Below are 21,132 nucleotides of genomic sequence, written 5' to 3' on the forward strand. Positions count from 1 at the left end.
TAGACCTGAGGAGAAAGAAACAAGAGGTCACAAGAATGGGTGACAAAGGAAAGAAGCAGCGAGTGCAGGGCAGCTCTTCACCACGGTTCTGTCAGTGACCTGAAGCAGAGTGATAGGCTTGTGTCAGAAGGGCCAGTAGGTGAAGACAGACGTTGTCGGGTTTTGTTTTCAGAAGAGGGAGATGTGCTGTGGGGATCAGACTGATGGTCGCAGGGCCAGGTGCAGAGCTGGACTGTTGGGAACCTGGAAAGACAGCACAGACGGAGGAGGGAGTGTGGGAGGGAGGGAGGGACGGACCACTGGCTGGGCTGGGGACAGCGGGGAGGAAAGCCACGGGGTAAACAGGTAGTCAAAAGGAAAAGTTATTTTTTTATGAAAGAAAATATTTCTTGGTGATTTTGAGTTAGCTAAGGAGGGGAGGCTTTCTTGTCCCTAGAAAACCAGTTAGTCTTTGTTTTCCTTCATTACAGTGCCCCACAGCAGGGGGCCAGATACTTTCTTTTATTATTTTTTTTTTTCCCAATGTATTTATTTATTTATTTATTTATTTTTATTAGTTTCTGCTTTATAACAAAGTGAATCAGTCATACATATACATCTGTTCCCACATCCCTTCCCTCATGCATCTCCCTCCCTCCCACCCTCCCTATCCCACCCCTCCAGGCGGTCACAAAGCACCGAGCTGATCTCCCTGTGCTATGCGGCTGCTTCCCACTATCTATCTACCTTACGTTTGGTAGTGTATATATGTCCATGCCGCTCTTTCGCTTTGTCACAGCTTACCCTTCCCCCTCCCCATATCCTCAAGTCCATTCTCAAGTAGGTCTGTGTCTTTATTCCCGTTTTACCCCTAGGTTCTTCATGACATTTTTTTTTTAAATTCCGTATATATGTGTTAGCATACGGTATTTGTCTTTCTCTTTCTGACTTACTTCACTCTGTATGACAGACTCTAGGTCTATCCACCTCATTACAAATAGCTCAGTTTCGTTTCTTTTTATGGCTGAGTAATATTCCATTGTATATATGTGCCATATCTTCTTTATCCATTCATCCGATGATGGACACTTAGGTTGTTTCCAGCTCCGGGCTATTGTGAATAGAGCTGCAATGAACATTTTGGTACATGACTCTTTTTGAATTATGGTTTTCTCAGGGTATATGCCTAGTAGTGGGATTGCTGGGTCATATGGTAGTTCTATTTTTAGTTTTTTAAGGAACCTCCATACTGTTCTCCATAGTGGCTGTACCAATTCACATTCCCACCAGCAGTGCAAGAGTGTTCCCTTTTCTCCACACCCTCTCCAGCATTTATTGTTTCTAGATTTCTTGATGATGGCCATTCTGACTGGTGTGAGATGATATCTCATTGTAGTTTTGATTTCTTTTAGATCAGCAAACCTACAAGGAAACAATTAAGAACCCCAACGTAAGAGAAATCCACTTATAACTAAGGTGAAAAGAACAGATAAATAGAGAACACTCAACTTACGCAGCTTTAAAAATTAAATATAGGATTATACCATTTTGTTCCTTTCTGAATAACCAGTAATAGAAAAGACCAGACAATAAGAAAAGGGGAAAGCAAAAACGCTGGTAAGAGTGGGAAGGTGAAAGCCAGGCCACCACTGCTGGCTTAAACCAAGGTCTCCACAAACAGCCGGCTCAAGTCAGCTGCCCCACACCAAAGCAGCTGCATCAGAGATCACAAAACCTTATCTCTTCTGTCACCTGCCAGCTGGCCAAAGTCCATCGTCCACACTACATAGAACTGGCTTAGAGAACCTTCCCAGCCACCCAACACTGACCAAACCCTCAGTGGTCCATAGGCCTTCCAAAAAGTACGCCAGATATTAGGCAGATGCACCCTTGCAAGGGGGAGGATCTGTCATTTATGTCAGACCTAAAGGGTATGTATCTTCAAAAAGGACTAGAGGTCTTGTTCTAGTCTTTGTTAGGCCACAGCCAGCACTGGCACAGTTCACAGCTGCTGGGGAGTAAACCCCAACTCTGAGAACACGCCCTCGGTGGAGCCCTGTGGTAAGGAGCCTTCATCTCCCTTTTGGAGTACACTCATACTTGGATGCAAGGAACAGGAAGCAGACGTGACAGTGCATTGTGTATACTGAATGAATTTAGGTCTTGCCTATGGTTTGATGACTTTCACCTCTTAAGTAAAAACCTTCAGGTTTAAATAAAAGCCTTCAAGGATGATGAGGTTCTGGTTCATTGCATTATCTGTAAGTTTCAGACTGGATTAATATATTTAGTTGTCAAGATTTTTATTCTTACCCCAAAGAAATGGGTACAAGCTACCAAGTGATGTTAGGTTGTTTGGGTTGAAGCTGTAAGCATGAATGTTTCTTCCAAATCCCAATTTAAAAAGTGAGTTTTCTAGATCTCCTACTTTTTAAAATCAAAACTGCATTTTAAAACAGGTGTATATAACTGCTTATAAGCTATATATAAATTACAAATTAACAAAGTTTAAAAGGCATACCATGGTTCAATTTGATACCTTTCTCAAAATTTATTCTATCTTATCCAAAGACTCTGATTATAGTGCTTCCAAAAGTGCCCGGAACATCTGTCCTGGCACCTGCCTCTGCCCCTGCTTGGCCAGGACTCTGGGGCTTCCGTGTGGCCTCATTTCAGGTTCTCAGAGCTACCACGGAGAGGTACTTGAGCTTGAGAAATGATGTCAACAGCTCCCTCACAATCTTTTCTCCTTTCCAAAGGACACAGGCATCTTTTTCAAGACTGCAAAACCGTCCATGATTTATTTCCAGTCACAAGGATGTGACTTTCTACTCTCTGGAATAAGAGAAAAATCACCCATCCTCTCTCTCCCTTCAACATTTCAGCTGGAAACTGCTACTAAATGTTATCTGATCCTTAAGCACAGAGCATCCCTAAAAATATTTCCAACCACCCAATGTTTGTAACTTTACAAACATTTAACCTGGGTTGCTTAGAAGTCTTTTTAAATAATATTTTAAATGACATTTAAACAGAGGTCCATGAAACTAATTATATAGAGAACTCTTCATTTAACTTCTGGTTAATATTTTCTTGAAAGTCTATTTGTACTTTAGGTATTATTGAAAACAACTGATTTACAATGTATAATTCATTATCTTCATTGTTAACAAATTTCCTACTTTTCCTCAAATCTTTTTTGGAATTTGGTGGAGTAAAAACACCAAACAGCCAAATACTGCGTATCAGTTCTCATTATACAGTGCTATCAACATACAAGATTGGATTCAGGAGATTTTCTGCCAGCTCAGTTTTAATACATCCCCAATATTTGTCTCTTGGTACCAAACAGACTAACTAAAAATTCCATTTCTTTACATTTTGGCCTAGGAGTTTTTTAGTATATAATTTGTGATATAATTCTCCATTTTTTTTATAGGCATGTTTTCCACAAATCCTGCGTGGATCCCTGGCTTAGTGAACATTGTACCTGTCCTATGTGCAAACTTAATATTTTGAAGGCCCTGGGAATTGTGGTATGTTTCCTATTTTATTAATACTTTTGTGTAGTGTTATCTCTAAGCATAACATAACGTAGCACAAGTGGATGGTTAAAAGTCTCACAAGAAAACACTGACTTTCTCTGCCAGATAACCCTGTTAGTCCAACACTGCCTTTTTTCCCACATTACTTAAAGTCCAGCCCACCTCAGGGAACTTCTGGAAGAGCAGATAAAGAACTGTGCTAGTCCACTTTACAGCCTGCTTCTGTTGGGTGGTGAGTGTGTGATGAAGAACTGAGGTAGAGAGAAGGACGTGATTTTCCTCTATTCCAAAGGAATAGAATGTAGACTTTTAACTCTGGTCCAGTAGTAATTTTTTCTACATTCAGCATGATATAAAACTATGTCATCACTTATGTTCCTTCCTCTTGAATTTGGCTTTGCTCTCCTGGGCGTTGGTAATTGCAGTCAGTGAAGGTGGGCAGTGCCAGCCCTGGGCAGACCTTTGACAGCTGGGCAGGGGTTTTGGTTGGGTGCCAGCCACATAGGGCACTTCAGCCCTGGCCAGGAGAGTCAGCACTGACTAACTGAGGACCTTGGAGACTTCCTGCAATTCCTTCCTTAAGAGAAGTGTATGTCCAGGATTATTGCTTTTTGGAGGAAAGTGAAATACTTTCTGGTCTCAAAAAAGAGTGAATGAATAATCTCCATATAGAGAAGAAAGTTTATTTTGACCCAACAGATGAATTCCTTGTTTTAGCTTTACAGATCTAAGTAGTCCTATTTGAAATATATTATCAGATGACAGTTTAGATGTAATCTAGTTAGGTAGTGATGCCCCATTTATCCTCCATCTCCAGAGATCACATCAGTGATGTTGTAGTTTCTTCACCTCTTCACCACTGACACTGGCCTAGGTAGTTCCTTCTGGTGAGGGCCATCCTTGAGACTGTCTAGCAGCATCCCTGGCCTTTCATATCCACTTTTTAGTTGGTAGGCTTTGACCCCACAGCAGCTCTGTACCTCTTCTTCAGCATTAGATGCTTAGGGTTTTTTTGTTTTTATTTTTGTTTTTTGGTTGCACTGGGTCTTAATTGCGGCAGGCAGGCTCCCTAGTTCTGGCATGTGAACTCTTAGTTGCGACGTGCATGTGGGATCTAGTTCCCTGACCAGGGATTGAACCCAGGCCCCCTGCATTGGGAGCGCAGAGTCTTAACCACGGCACCCCCAGGGAAGTCCCAATGCTTAGGTTTTGAAACATAGTTTTCTTAGAGTTCAAAAGTTTTTCAATGTTGATCTGCTCTTGGTTGTATGCTTTACTTCTGTTTAAAGATAGAAGATATTTAAAAACTGACTAGCAGATAGATGGGGGTATTACAGAGAAGTTAATAGGGTGAAAGGATATTTTATGTTACCTGTATTAACATACAAGCCAAAGTGATACACTACACTGTTTGTCAGCTTTATAATAATGAATCCCTCTGCCTGTGAGCCATGTCCACAAAAGGTTGTCACTTTATAAAGATGAAGTATTCAATTTTCTCAGTTGTGCAATGGATTTTGGCTTTCCTTAGTACCATTTTGGGGAAGAAATCATCTGTTTCTTTTAAATAAAAATTCTTGGATGAGAGTGGGAGGTGTAGATGGGGAGAGAAATGAGAGGAAATCACCTGGAAAAAACTTGGTAAAGTCTTTGCAACAGGATGTCAAACATTTAGAATTGTATAAAATGATTTGTTAATCTTACAAGTACTTTTAATCTGGAAATATTTTGCAGCCAAATTTGCCATGTACTGATAACGTAGCATTTGATATGGAAAGGCTCACCAGAACCCAAGCAGTTAACCGAAGATCAGCCCTAGGTGACCTCGCCAGTGACAACTCCCTTGGCCTCGAGCCACTTCGAACTTCGGGGATCTCGCCTCTTCCTCAGGATGGGGATCTCACTCCTAGAACAGGAGAGATCAACATCGCAGTAACAAGTAAGTGGGCCCTGTGCCCAGGGCACAGGACAGATTTGCTGCTGGTATTTGATGTGTGGTGGAGAGTTGAGGCAGTCACCAGGGCCAGTGACTTAGTCTGTAACTGAGAAAGTAATGGTTACTTTTGTTAAAACAGGTATTTGGAATAACGAAACTTCCTTTATAATAAGAAGCTTGTGTACTTGTGTGTAGTTAATAGGGATAGTTGCCATTTGATGAGTAGTTGATCAGAGGTCTGTCTTAATAGCTGTTTATCAGCCTGATTTGAAACGATTGCATTGCAGACAGGGATGTAAGGTAGGACGTCAGCAGCATCTCAGGTGTGTCGTGTAACTGTGAGCACCAGTGGTCTCTGGTACCTAGGCTGCAGGCTACCTAGTAAAAAACTAATCCAGAATTTGAACCTAAAAATTCACAACTTTAGGAACAGTTGAGATGGCCAGCTGCTGCTCACTTTATTTTACACTTTTATGAAATTTGGTGTCTTAGCACTTACCTCTTTGGTATAATTGTACAAGAAGTGTGAGAAGACCCAAAAGGTAATCTACTTTTAAAAAATGCTCTGGGCTAATTATGAACGTCATGATTGTTGAACTGTTGACGAGAAGAAAAAAAAATGCTGAGTGTTTTGATGGCCTTGCCAAAGTATGAGTGGGCTGGCAGGCGTGCGAGTGGGCCTCGTGGACATTCACCCCGTAACAAGCCAGCTGTTTTCAATCCATTCTTTATGTGTTATTTTCATCTAACAACCTTTCACCCCATCTTCTTCATCACCACTCTGGTGCTGCCTTTTTCAGTATATGCCGTTGCTTACCTATAGCTTCAAGCCCTAACCCTAATGGGACTCCTCTCAACTCTGGGAGTCAGTAAAATGGATAAAGCTGTTAGAGTTTTCCCTTAAACAGTAAGACTTGTGTGGTCTATTCAATTGAAGTATACATGATCTGAACTAACCAAAAATTGTTAGAAAATGATTTCCCAAGTTTTATTTTCTCATTTGTCTAAACTCAAGGAGACTTCATTCAGTTATAAAATAAGTAAAACTATTCTTTGATACAATTTGACTGATTTCTTACCATTTACCAATGGTTTGTTTTAACAGCATTTCATGTTGTCCTGCTTTGACACCTAGGTTTTATGGGCTAGATTTTTAAAAATTGATCTAGTAATAATAAAGGAGACAAAGGTTGTCTGTTTACTAATGAGTTTTTGGTAGGTCCTTCATTGATCGACATTTATTGAGCACCTACTACTACATAAAGTACTGATCCCATTATATTTCATATAGAAATATCCTTTCAAAATCTTATGTTTTGATGATAAAAATATTACTTCATGTATCAAATTAATCACCTTTAGCAGAATTTGTACATGTTAATAAATGAAACTCATGTGGTTAAATTAGACCAAAGCTACCTCTACTTTAACATCAAAGCTCTGTAGTGCCATAGTAACTACAGTGCATTCAACCAGCATCCACTGTTTGCAAGGCACTGTGCTAACTACACACTGGGGAGAACAGAGGTGACCGAGACCCCAGCTGCAGTAGGTCGGTGCTAAAATACCTCTGGGCCCATCGGGTATTATTACGACAGTGTTTACTTCTTTTTGGTTACTAATTTTTATAACTGAAATGCCATGCATGTATGGATGCTATATTCAAAATTGGAAACATAGACATAATTGAAGTTCTAAAAGTTAGTCTGCTTATCATGTATAAAAGTCTAAGAAGAAAAAAATAAAGAATGCTATGTTAAGCTTCTTGAAATTGATTATCAGCCATCTCTTAATTTTTTTTAAATGCCAGTATATATTTTTTCTAACTTAAAATATATGTGGGTAAAAATGGTGGATTTTGCATGGGTTCTTAAATGTTTATTTTGACTTAAATAAAAACCTTGTAAATTCACTCTATTGATGAGGAATTTGTATTCCAAGAAGCAGTTGCTGCACTGTTATCTAAAATGAAAGAGTTTGCTGTGCATTTTAATAATATAAACCAAGGTGGGCAGAGAAATGCTCATAGAACAACTCAGCATCCTGGAATCCTGAAGAACAGTTCTTCTTAACCTTTTGAAGATCACAACCTTTAAAATTCAGTGAAAGTGTAATAACCTTTTTCTAGAAAAATTCCTAGGCACACACAGTTTTGCATAGATGTAGGATTCATGGAAACCAGATTAAGAAACGCCCATGTTATACACAGCTTTCACATATAAACATTTGGCATTCCAAGTATAAATTTCTTCTCTGCATTATTGCAGATGTATAGGGAACTTTACTGTGTAACACTTTGTTAAACCAGCCCTAGTTTGTGTATATTTTAGGAAATATAGTTAAGACTTTTTAGGAAGTCAGATTGGTTCTCAGGTTATTTTTGTGGTTCTCAGTAAGTACTGTTTTTGGAATGTTACCTTGATGGTACAGAGTTTGAAAACTTAAGGGAAAATATTAACCTATTTCCTGGATCTAGAGAGAAACTAGATAAAAACCTTTAGAGTTCTGTGTACCAGAGGTTTTCAACTCTTTGATGAGCCAAGAGTTGAAATAACCTACCTTGTGAATAACCTACCCCTTTCTACTTCTGTTTAATAAAGCCAGAACAGCCAGTGCCGCTTCCCAGCGGTGGGGTTGTGAAGGGTAGTTCTCTTCTTTGCAGGAGACACCAATAAGATGTCCTTTTAAAATAAAGACTATAAGTAAACCCACTCATAAGCGAAAAGAATATAGATGTGAATGCCATGGAAGGCCAGCCTGCAGACTGCTTGGAGTACCCACGAGATCTTTGGGAACCACTGCTCCATATTTCTAAGCCTTCTTTAAGAAAGAGGGACACAGCCATGCAGAAGTGACAAAATGAAGAAAGAAAGGTTATAAGTATGGCTAGTCCACTTTACTGTCATTTAAATTAATGATTTTTAAAACCTATGTCCATGTGCGATTTTATATACATCTTTTTACTACATACTTTTTGGTGGCCACACTTCTCACAAACCTCAGGACTTTAACTGGAAGAAATGTTTGGGCCATGCTTTCCTTTCTCCCTTGCAGCTTTCACCACTACTTCCACTAACCTTCTCCACTTAGTAGCTCTCTGGCAAACCTCCTCCTGCTTCACTTCCTTGGGCCAGTCTTGGCTTACACCTCCGTTGACGTCTGCTTCGTTGCATTTGAGGGAAATGTTGACATCGATTTGACATAAGCCTTCTCCCCAGAGTGATTTCCTCCCTTTCCTTTGTCAACAGAAGAATGGTTTATTATTGCCAGTTTTGGCCTCCTCAGTGCTCTCACACTCTGCTACATGATCATCAGAGCCACAGCTAGCTTGAATGCTAATGAGTAAGTAACCAATTGTTTCTTGGATTGCATGTGCCAGATGATCCCAAGAAAATATGTAGTTTTCATAAAGATCATGAGAATTGCCTTCTACCAATTTCATACTGATCCTGATGGGATCATACCTAGCAAAATAGTTTATTTCATGCACAGTAACACTGATTGGGAGTTCACCTTGCTCAGCAACAACTGCTCACTTTAGAAAAGATCTCAGGGCTTTCATTAGCCACAAGCTTAGAATAAATCAACAATGGAACAAATGCCAAGGGAACCAATACAGTCGTAGTATGTGGAGGATGCCCATGTCCTAATCATAGACAGGATTAGCCCCACTTTGCTGTGTGCTCATCAGACTTTACCTGGAGTCTTATCTACTTAGCTTTTGGTGGAGTACTGGCACCCTGGCCTATGGTCAAAGGAACATGGATGTTTAACCTGTGAGAAAGAAGCAATCAGAAAGACCTGTGACTTCCAAATATTAGAAAGACTGTCAGGAGAAAAAGAAAATAAGCATAAACTATATTTCCATAGGACAAAATGAGGACCAAAGGGTAGGTTACAGGAAGGCAAAATTTCACCTTGGTAAAAAGAAGAACATCTCTCAGCAAGGCTACTTACCAGTGAGATGGTTTGCCGTCGGGGTAGGGAGTGCTCAGGACTAAGAATGCAGGCGGAAGGAAGCTGGGTGTTACTTGTCAAGGCTGTTGTCGGTAAAAGGTTTTTCAGAGGATGGAAAATTGGGCTGGGTAACAGTTGAGGTCCATTTTGATCCAATGGTTTTCCAAGAGTAGCTTTCCATGGGGGTAAGATAAAGAAAAGGTTTTATTGGCTTTATTTGTTTTGCTTTAAATTTTTGGCATTTACTGTAGGATATTATTCAGTCCTTTCTTTTAAGGAGTATTCATGAAAACTAATTCAAGATGAAAGCATCCCTGGGACACTGCCCAAATTTGAACCTGAATTGGTAGAATTCCTGTGCTCCCTATATTCAGTTATGTCCTGGCATTTTAACTGATTGATAAAAACCAACCAAGCTCATTTAATTGATTTAGTTAAATACTCAGTCCAACTGTAGAAACAATGGGCAAGTAACCTCCACTTCCAATGACATGATTTTATTATCTCTAACCTGATCTTTTGGCTAGATACTTGTAAGAAGTACCCTTTGGCATCCTTGACATATTATATATTGGGAGGATGTCATGTCAGTTGGCATTCTTCAACCTTCAGATAAGTAGTCTCGGCCTCATCCAGCAGGTCAACAGCTAGCTGCTTCTGTTGGGCCCACCTGATGCAGTTTTACTTCAACATAGCACAATGTTAATTGCCCAGATTCTGGAGTCAGGCATACCTGGACTTGACTCCTTGCTCCTCCATATTTTTCTTGTGAGACCTAGGCAGTTATATTTATCTGAAGCTCATTTTAGTCATCCATAAAACAAGAAGTAGGAGTACATCATAGGGTTGTTGTGAGAATTAGCATATAAAGTGCTTAACACAGTGCCTCGTACATAATAAGTGCTCAATAAATGTTAGCCAAAACAATTCCTCTGCAATTCTTTCAGAGTTCTATGAATAAGATGGCCATCTGCCTTTATCCTTTGGCAAATGAATTTAATTTTCTTCCATGAAGTAGAATACCGAATCATAAGAGCTCATGAGTACCTGTGATTCAAACCTCAAGTTTGGAGGGAAATCCTGCAGTCACCTCTTTTGCTTACTCCCATACCAACCCATCAAACTAGATGATAATGTAAGCCCACTTCTTTAAAATTTCACAAAAGAGTGAAAACCGATCACAGCAAGTAGCTGCACACTGGGCACTTTTAGAGAATTATTAAGTAATTTAGTAGTCACCTCACTGCCACTCAGAATCAGCCAGGTGCTCAGTTCATGTATCAGATATTTTAGAGAATATGCTCAATAGACATGTTACCTGTTGAAGTTAGAGTTCCGCTCATAAATGCCTGCATGACTCAGAATCTAAGTCATAGATCTTAGATCCATGTCTTAGTCCATCCCTTCTCCCATTAGCCTTTGTAGAGGGTTGATACTGCAATTGTTCATTTGACTATTATTTCTGTGCCTTCAGTCAAAACCACTCTGAAGGACAATTTCCATGATTCCATTTAGAGAGAGAAATGAGAGAGAGAGAGAGAGAGAGAGAGAGAGAGTGTGTGTGTGTGTGTGTGTGTGTGTGTGTGTGTGTGTGTGTGTACACACACATATGGATGCATGAAAGGATGGTCACCAAAATATTAATGGTGATTATCTTAATTTAGTACAATTTTGGGTGATGTTTTGCTCTCCTGTTGTGCTTTTATGTGTTGATTTTTTTTTGTAACTGTAATTACTTAATTTTTTTAAAGACCCTTTTAATTGTAGGGGATTAAAAAAAGATAATAGCCGGGAATTCCCTGGTGGTCCAATGGTTAGCACTCTGTACTTCCACTGCCAGGGTCTTGGGTTCGAACCTTGGTCTGGGAACTAAGATCCCACAAGCCATGCAGTGCAGCCAAAAAAAAAAAAAAAAAAAAAGATAGCCACTCTTACTCAATGTCTGTTTCCCAAAAATGTTGATGAAAAATTCCTGTGTGATTTTAATTCCAGAGAAAAGTTTATTTTAGCAAATAAATTTATAATTATTCTTCATTAATGACGTCTTTGAAATCTATCTTACCTTTTCACTTTTACCAAAAAATTACAATCAAAGTGAGATTGCCTTTTCAATTTAATTGCTCTGTGTCAATTTTCTGGGTAACCTCGTCCATTTGTAAGATAGTCTTCTGTATAAATAGATTCTGTCTTTTCACATTTTAATGATTTGTCTGGAAATTAGTAGTAAATTCCACCTTATGCTTTCTACCTACTGTTATAGTTTACTTTTCACTTTAGTTACTTTAGTTTACTTTTCTGACAGTGTACTGATTGTATTGTGATGTCAATAAGACCCTGACCCAGTCTAGTCACTGGTGAAACCCTGTGGGCAAGATGAAGCAGTACTGGCCATATATAAAGGCAGGGCTGCGGAACCCAGGCAGGTCCAGGCCTCCATGGGTTGCTGCTCCACTAGGGGTGAAAGCACTCCGCCTCCCTCACTACGCTCTGCGTGTTCACTCAGGGCCTAACTCAGAGATCAATGAAAAGTCCACGTATCTGGGGTCACCCCCTTCTATCGTGATGAAATACTATTTATGTAAGTACTCAACCATGACTACAAACAAATCTAGTGAATTTTGAGACTTTGCAAATTTAAACAGGATAGTAGTCAAAGAGGCAAATAAATGTAAGTTAAATATATTTATACATATTAGCTTCCCTAACACTTGCTGTCCCTAAGTAAGCAAGTTATTGAACTTCAGCTCCCAAAGCAGGTTTTCTACTCTACTTCGTTATTCAGGTAAACCTTGTTAAATCCCAGCACTTACCAGCTTACATTTCTATAAATCCATTTTTCCCTCAACATAAAAAAAGTAAATATTTATTTGAAAAATAATATTTGTTTTTATTTGAGGAACAAGTTATAAGATATGTGGAGGATGTAGGAGAGATTTTGAGTCAAATGGGAGGTTCAGCTAGGTATTCTCTAGAGCCCTTTCTTAGTTCCTGGATTCTGATGCATAGAAATCACGTTCTGAGATTTGCAGAGGATTGTAGCCTAGGCATTCAAGGTTCAGAACAGTCGCAGGAGGAGGAGATGAATCTGATGTGGTTAACTTGATGAAATAACTGGAACAAATAGGAAATCCTGTAGCATAACTGAAGCCCAGGAAGCCCTAGCTCTGCAGCAGGTCGTTGGGCCTCAGTTGTCCCCACCAGTGCTCCTCTTGAGCTGTCCTCCTCTGAGGTTAGTGGTAGAAATTTACAAGCCAGGTCAAAGGAACTGATGTTTCTATTTTACTCTCTAATCAATATTTCTGAATTGTTTTGCTCGGACTCTTTAAGAGGAACGTTGACATATTTCAGTATGAAAGAGTCTGAAAACTTAACATTTCTATCTTAGGGATGCTTACCTTAGAGGAGACCGGGGTGATGTAAGAGGTATCCCCAGGTATTTGGAGGACTGCCAAAGATGAGAACAGCTACTGTTTATTGTGTGCCTACCGAGAACTTACTCTTGTTTGGGGCTCTGTTACTACCCACATTGCCCCGTTTAATACTCATAATGGTCCTGTGGTGACTAACCAGTGCATACAGAGGGTGATACTTACTGTGTAGCTCTGGAGATATCTACAGGGAGGTAGATTTCCATTTCATGTAAGAAAGAACTTCCTGCCAGTCAGAATTGTCCATCCCTGACATGGGCTGTGTTGAAAGCTAATGAGCTTGCTGGGACCTGCGTATTCAGACAGAAGTGACAAGGCTGAAGCTGTTTGGAGGCAGATCCTGAGTCAGGTAGAAGTTCTAAGACTCCTTCTAGTTCTCAGAGTTCCTCTTGAATTGTCTGTCCTAAATGGTCCCTTCCTAGGAGAGATCAGAGCCCAAGGAGAGGGGTTGGGGTCTCTGCTGGCTGCCTCTTTTAGAACCTTCAGGGTCAAAAGCAATGTTTTGTTTGTTTGTTTGTTTTTAACTTATTTATTTATTTTTGGCTGAGTTGGGTCTTTGTTGCTGCGTGCCAGCTTTCTCTAGTTGTGGTGAGTGGGGGCTACTCTTCGTTGTGGTGTGTGGGCTTCTCACTGCCGTGGCTTCTCTTGTTGTGGAGCACGGGCTCTAGGTGCACGGGCTTCAGTATTTGTGGCTCGCAGGCTCTAGAGCGCATGCTCAGCAGTTGTAGCGCTCGGGCTTAGTTGCTCCGCTGCATGTGGAATCTTCCCAGACCAGGGCTTGAACCCATGTCCCCTCCTGCATTGGCAGGTGGATTCTTAACCACTGTGCCACCAGGGAAGCCCAAAAGCAATGTTTTTAAAACTATTTTTTTTACCATCTCCTACTGTAAGAAATACATTTTATATTTTGACCCAGTGCTCCCACATGTATAACTGAAACAGAAGTTCCACAGACATTTTCCTTACTACATCAGTATTCTCTGATCTATTCTTCTCTGTGCTTTTTTATTGTATTGTTGTTAATGTTGGTCATGAACTCCTGCATTGATTTTATGATCCATTAATAGGTTACAGCCTGCAGTTTGAGAAACACTGATCTAAAGAATTTTGAATTTTTAGTTTTCAACCTAAAAACTTTTGCTCACACTAGCACACATCTCTGATTGTTTATTTTCCTGAGACAGCCTTTTTTGTAGCAATACCAGCAAAGATTTGCCCCCAGTTTGATCATGAATACTCTTCTTTGTCTTAGTATTTAGTTCTTTAAGCCACTCTAAGCCTGATATATATATATATATATATATATATATATATATATATATATATATATATATATATACACACACACACACACAGAGGAGTACCCTGAGGCCCAGAGGGGCTGAGTGACCCCCAAGAAATGCCATAGGAATAAGGGCATGGGATTCAAGCCCAGTATTTCTGGTTCCAGCTCTTTCCTTTACACTGCTTGTCTTTGACTACTCCGGTGAGCCATTTAAGGGCTCCAAATAATGCGGTTGAAAAAGATAAATTTGGTTTTCTAAAAACATGGTGACAAAAAGAAGATTACAGCAGCAGAAGCTTTGACTGGACAGCAGTCAATCTTTCATTTTTCAGAAGTGCCTTTAATGTTTGGCTGCATAGTTGTTTATAATTTCTTAGGCAGCAAAAAAAGTAAGCTTAAAAATCTTTATTTGCCCATTAAAAGTCCTATATGCAGTTTTTCAGAGGAAATGTTATAAAAACGATGTGTTATCTTAAATATGAACTACAGTAAACAAGTGTAGAGCCCTGTTTGCAGTTTCTGTGAATGGCCTTCACACCCAGCCTTTCATTCATTAGGCACCATCTCCCCAGTGTTTGAGGCACCAGGCCTTGCCCTGCAGGAGCCCTGGGGAAAGGGAAGGGGGCTGCACTGCTCAGTGCCCTGCACTGCGGTGCTGGTTGAAGTGACGGAAGAGCCAGGGAGTGCCTGCGGACCCAGCACAAGATGACTGGAGTATCACACAGACACAGGGGAACTGCTGCTTTTGCCCTGAGGGAGTTGAAAAAGGCTTCCTGGAGGGAGTGACTTAGAAACCAGGCCAGGCATAATTAAAGCACAAGGTGAGAAAAAGCAGAGCAGGTTCAGGGAGTTGTGTGGTTTGACGTGTCTGCTGTAGCTGGTGGCGACGGTAGGCAGACTACAGAATTTGGACTGGTTTTTTTGTAACCAGCAGGTGATATCTAAGGCTTTTCAGCAAAAAGAAAATTGCTGATGGCTGAGAAGTTGCTTTCATGGTAGAGACTGGAAGCAAGAAGGTAGGTTAGGTGAAAATACAGAGCTGAAGGAGAAAGTCAGGACGATAGGGAGGAGATAAAACAGGAGATGCTGGAGAGTTGTGTGTTGACCAAAGATTAAGAGGTTTGAAGTATGGATCTGGAATTCTGCCGGGAAAAAAGAGAGCAGAATTGAAGATATGATGTGGGAACCATAGAAATGAACCAGACTCTATAAGTGTTCAGGAACTAGGTCAGTCCCACAGTGCCAGGCTGCAGAGGGGGCAGCATTAGCCTGAGGGTAATGCAGGAAACTTCCAAAGATGTCAGGTACCTTCAGGCACCTGATTTAGGGACACACACACACACATACACACACGCACGCATGTAAAATCTGGAGAATTCCTGTAAGAAAGCCTTACGTCTCTGGGAGTCTGTACTCCTCAAATATTACTTCAAAATAAATAATTACATGTTTGTTTGAGGTACAAAGCAGGAGCATATTGTAAAGACAGCAGCTACAGATTTCAGGGCACTCAGCATTTAGAACATGTGTTCAAACCAGGAAAAGTTGTAAATTGTACGACAGTTGTCCCTGCATTTTTAAACAAAATGCTGTTAGCCTGTACTTTTCCCTGCCTTCCTTTTGGAAGTACTAACACACTTTTAAGTGACTGAGCCACTTGACCTCGGATCTACAGCTGCTGAGTTCAGGAAAATGCTAGTGACTTACTGGCTTTACCAAATTGGTCTGGGAAATACTTGGGGACAACCCCAGGCCACCATTCAGTTAGGCTTACTTTCTCTGTTATTTTAAAACATTGACAACTACCCGTTAACTAATTCTTGACCTCTCTTTTTTCCTTTTATTCCATAGGGTAGAATGGTTTTGAAGAAGGAAAAGAATGCTTTCTGACTGATTGCCTTGAAGGAAAAAAGAACCTATTTTTGTGCATCATTTACCAATCATGCCACACAAGCATTTATTTTTAGTACATTTTATTTTTTCATAAAATTGCTAATGCCAAAGCTTTGTATTAAAATAAATAAATAATAAAATTAAAAGACTGTGTTGTTGCGTGTTATTCACCCACTTGTGTTTGGAAGGCTGATTTGGAGGTCACATACCCAAAGTTCATTTGTGTGTGTTTCAGAGACAGAACGTGCTCATACTCCCCAGGGGAGGAACAGTGATGCTGTTTCTTTTGGTCTTTTCACGTTGGCTCCTGTTGTGCCCAGATAGGACCCAAGTGTGGGGACATCCTGTGTGGTAATGCTCCCTCGGGCCCTGGACTGAGTTGCTCCATTTTATTTTCTTCAAGGTCGCCATTCACTCTCTGATAATTTCTTGTTCCTTTGTTGGTGGTTGATCTGACTCCTCTAGAACGTCAGCTCCACAGCCGCAGGGACATTTAACTGTGTCACTTGCCACTGTATCTCTGGTACCTAGTAGAGTGCTTTGCACATAGTAAGTGCTCAATAAATATTTGGTGGGATGAAAGCATGAGTGTATGAAAAATTTTCCAAAATACATAACTGATTAGTAATAAATTATATCTGTCCAAGATTTTTTTTACATAGTTTGTACTGTATTCTTTTAAAAACAGTGAATTCTGAAGTTGGATGAGAGCAATTTTACATGTATAAATGAAATTTTTTTGCATTACTTGTGAGGAAGTTGTTGAAATATTTTATGTTATATGAATCTTATGCTTGAAGGGATTATCAGTATGTGTAAATGTGCCTAACCTTCCACCTCAGCATACCTGAGAGTTGAGAATATTCCCACTAGTAGTAATAGGTCCACTACAGCAGTCAATACTCAAATCAGTAGGGGGTTGAAGATTCTTTTCTTTTTTTTATTGAGATAGAATTCACATACCATGAAATTTACCCTTTTAAAGGGTAAAGCCACTGCAGTGGTTTTTAGTATGTTCACAAGGTCGTAGAATCATCACAACTATCTAATTCCAGAACGTTTTTGTCATCCCAGAAAGAAGGCTCATACCCATTAACAGTAACCTCTCACCCCTGCCAGCCCAAAAACCACTAATCTACTCTATGTCTCTATGGATTTGCCTGTTTAGGACATTTTGTATGAATAGAATCACACAATATGTGGCCTTTTGTGTTTGGCTTCTTTCACTTAGTATACTGTTCTTAAAATTCATCCAGTTGTAGCATGTATCAGTACTTTGTTCTTTTTTGTAGCTGAATAATATTCCATTGTATGGATATATGCTGCATTTTTTTCATCCATCCATTGATGGACATTTGGGTCGTTTCCACATTTTGGCTTTTATGAATAATGCTTCTATGAACATTTGTATACAAATTTTTGTGTGAACATATCTTTTTAATTCTCTTGGGTATATCCCTAGGAGTAGAATTGCTGGGGTATATGTTAACTCTAAGTTTAACTTGTTGAAAAACTACCAAACTGTTCGCCAAGCATCTGTACAATTTCACATTCCTACCAGCAATGTACAGGGGATCCAGTTTCTCTACATCCTCACCAGTGCGTATTATTTTCCTTTTTCTAAAAAATTATAGCCATGTCTAGTGGATGTGAAGTGGCACCTCACTGTAGTTTTGATTTGCATTTTCCTAGTGACTAATGACGTTTAACATCTTTTCATGTGCTTGTTGGCTACCTGAATATCTTCTTTGGAGAAATGTCTATTTAAGTCCTTCACCCATTTTTAATTGGATTATTTGTCTTTTTGTTACTGAGTTGTAGGAGTTCTTTATACATTCCAGATACTAGGCCCTTATCAAATATATGATTTGCAAATATTTTCTCCTATAAGTTCTCTATTCACTTTCTTGATAGAATCTTTTGAAGTACAAGTTTTTTTGTTTTGGGGTTTTTTGGGGGGGAGTCCAATTTGTCTATTTTTTCTTTGGTTTGTGTTTTAGGAGTCATATCTAAGAAACCATTGCCTAATTCAAGGTCACAAAAACTTTCAAGAGTTTTATAGTTTTAGCTCATATTTCGTTCTCTCATCCATTTTGAGTTAATATATGTATATGATGTGAGGTAGAGGTCCAACTTCATTTTTTTTTTTTTTGCATGTTGGATATTTATTTGTCTCAGTACCATTTGTTAAAGAGATATTCTCTCTTCCCCAGATGAATGGTCTTGGCACTCTTGTCAAAAGTCAGTTAGGCATAATATATGAGTTTATTTCTAGACTCTCAGTTCTATTATATTGGTCCCTATTCCGTCCTTGTGCCAGTATCACATGGTATTGATTACTATTACTTTGTAGTAAGTTTGAAATTGGGAAGTGTGAGTCCTCCAGCTTTTTCACGATTGTTTTGGCTATTCAAGGTCCCTTGCATTTCCATATGAATTTTAGGATCAGTTTTTAATCTCTGCAAAAAAAGCCCCCTGGGATTTTGATAGGGATTACCTTGAATTTGCAAGTCATTTTAGGTAGTAGAGTCATCTTAACAATATTAAGTCTTCCAATCCATGAACAGGAGATGCCTTCCAATTTATTTATTTAATTTCTGCAGAAATGTAATTGATTTTTGTACATTGATCTTTTATCCTTGCAACCTTGCTGCACTCATTTACTAGCGCTAATAGTCTTTTAGTGGATGCCTTAGAATTTTCTATGTACGAGATCATGTCGTCTGCAAATAGAGATAGTTTTACTTCTTCCTTTCCAGTCAGGCTGCCTTTTATTTCATTTTCTTAATTGCCCCTGGCTGGAGCCTTCATTAGTAGAATGTTGAATAGAAGTGGTACAAGCAGACATTCATGTCTTGTTGCTGATCTTGAGGGAAAAGCATTTAGTCTATCACTGTTGAGTATGATGTTAGCTGTGGGATTTTCACTGATGTCCTTTTATCAGGTTGAAAAGTTCCCTTTTGCTTCTAGCTTGTTGAGTGTTTTTATCATAAATGAGTTTGGGTTCTGTCAAATGCTTTTTCTGTGTCTGTTTAGATGATCGTGTGGTTTTTGTCTTATTTTTATTAATATGATATATTAATTGATTTTCATATGTTGAACCAACCTTACATTCCCGAGATAAATCCCAATTGGTCATAATAGGATTATGTTTTTCTATGTTTCAGGATTCAGTTTCCTAGTATTTTGCTGAGGATTTTTATATCTATATTCAATGAGGAATATTGGTCTGTAATTTTCTTGTGATGTCTTTCTCTGACTTGGTATCAGTGTAATGCTAGCCTCATATAATGAATTATGCAGTGTTTCCTTCTCTTCTGTTTTTTGAAAGAGTTTGAGAGGAATTGGTGTTAATTCTTAATTGTTAGAATCCACCAGTAAAGCCATCTGGTCATGGTCTTTTCTTTGTGGGAAGTTTTTTGATTACTGATTTACTCTCTTACTTCTTATAGGCCTATTCAGGTTTTCTATTTCTAGTTAAGTCAATTTCAGTAATTTGTGTCTCTCTAGGAATTTGTCCATTTCATCTAGGTTATCACATTTATTGGCATACAGTTGTCCGTAAGATTCCCTTATAATCCTTTTTGTTTCTTCAATGTCAGTAGTAATGTCCCCTTTCATTCCTGATTTTAGTAATTTGAGTTCTTTTTTGCCTGGTCAAAGATATATGCACCTAACACTTATCCATGGTTTAGCTAGTTATGCCTTGCTAAAGGTTTGTAAATTTTGATCTTTTCAAGGAACCAACTTTTGGTTTTATTGCTTTGTCTATTTTTCTATTCTCTACTTTATTAATTTTCACTGACATCTTTATTATTTTCTCCCTTCTGCTTGCTTTGGGTCTCATTTTTTTCTTCTCTTAAGGTGGAAGATTATGTTATAGATTTCAGATCTTTCTTTTTTAATATAAGCATTTACAGCTATAAATTTCTCTGTAAGCACAATTTCACCCATCCATAATTTTGGTATGTTTTGGTTTTTATATCATTCATCTTAAGAGTATTTTCTAGTTTCTGCTATGATTTTCCTTTTGATCCATTGGTTGTTTAAATCCCACATATTTGTGAATTTCCCCAATTTCCTTCTGTTACAGAGTTCTAACTTCTTTCCATTGTGGGTGGAGAACATACCTCATATGATTTCAGTCATTTTACTTATACTGAGGCTTGTTTTATAACCTAACATATGGTCTATCCTGGAGAATGTTCCATGTGCAGTTGAGAAGAATATATAGATTGCTGTTGCTGGGTGGAGTGCTGTGTAGGTCTAGTTGGTTAATAGTGTTATTTAAGTCTTCTCTTTCCTTCTGTATCTTCTATCTAGTGTTCTATCCATTATTGAAAGTAAAGTATTGAAGTCTCCAGTGACTATTGTTGAATTGTCTATTTCTCCCTTTGACTATGTCTTTTTTTGCTTCATGTGTTTGGAGGCTCTCTTGTTAAGTGCATATGGGGTTAAAGGATTTTTAAAAGCTGCACAGGTTATTCATTACATCATTATTCATTGAGATTCACTGGTTCAGTGGTCCTCCTGATATTTCCAGCCAACTCTAAATGCTAGAGAGTTAAGCTCAGTGTGTTTGATCTTACCCTCTAGAATGGGTTCTGTTGCCTTGACATTCTCCTTAATACCTACAAAATGTTTTTCACTTAGTAGTATTTTCATCAATTAATAGTATAGTTCCTCCCCACCTACCTTTATCCAGTGAAAATCAAATTAATTGTTCCCTCTCTTCTATTTCCCATTTATGGTGAATTGTTATTTTCCTTCATCAACAGTCAAGAGATGTAGGACTATTTAATGGCAATGTTACTGTTTCTGTTATTGTTACTTTCACCCTTTTCACATTATTTCAAGTCCTAGCAGAGAGTAAGACTAAAAAAAAGTAGGTGCTGTTCAGGCCAAATACAGACTTTTTACAAAAGCTAAGAAATAAAATGAGTGAATTACAAGGATAGGGCTTTCCATTAATCTTAGGGAAGATTTGCATCATCCATTGAAATTTGAACCTGCTGTTTTGTGGCTTTGAGATTGAACTGACATCGTCAAGTTTTTACATCTCAATTATTTCATGGTCTCAGTGCTCTTTTTTTTTTTTTTTTTTTAGTT

The 21,132-nt window shown here is 38.9% G+C and overlaps 1 protein-coding gene across 2 annotated transcripts in view; it reads left to right on the forward strand.

Moving 5' to 3' along the window:
• Window positions 1-21,132, forward strand: part of RNF130 (ring finger protein 130) — a gene marked incomplete at both ends in the record, with an annotated part of 128,280 nt that overhangs the window by 86,971 nt on the left and 20,177 nt on the right. Inside the window, 4 exons of one of the 2 annotated variants that reach the window (XM_079701684.1) lie at window positions 3,419-3,515; window positions 5,259-5,463; window positions 8,709-8,802; window positions 15,982-16,134. In XM_079701684.1, coding sequence (XP_079557810.1) covers window positions 3,419-3,515; window positions 5,259-5,463; window positions 8,709-8,802; window positions 15,982-15,997 — 412 coding nt within the window. Of the gene's footprint in view, window positions 1-3,418; window positions 3,516-5,258; window positions 5,464-8,708; window positions 8,803-15,981; window positions 16,135-21,132 lie in introns of those variants that run through there. The other variant, XM_079701685.1, reaches the window with a different exon arrangement.

Source organism: Hyperoodon ampullatus (genome assembly GCF_949752795.1).
Source record: "Hyperoodon ampullatus genome assembly, chromosome: 4".
Classification (NCBI taxonomy): Eukaryota; Metazoa; Chordata; class Mammalia; order Artiodactyla; family Ziphiidae; genus Hyperoodon; species Hyperoodon ampullatus.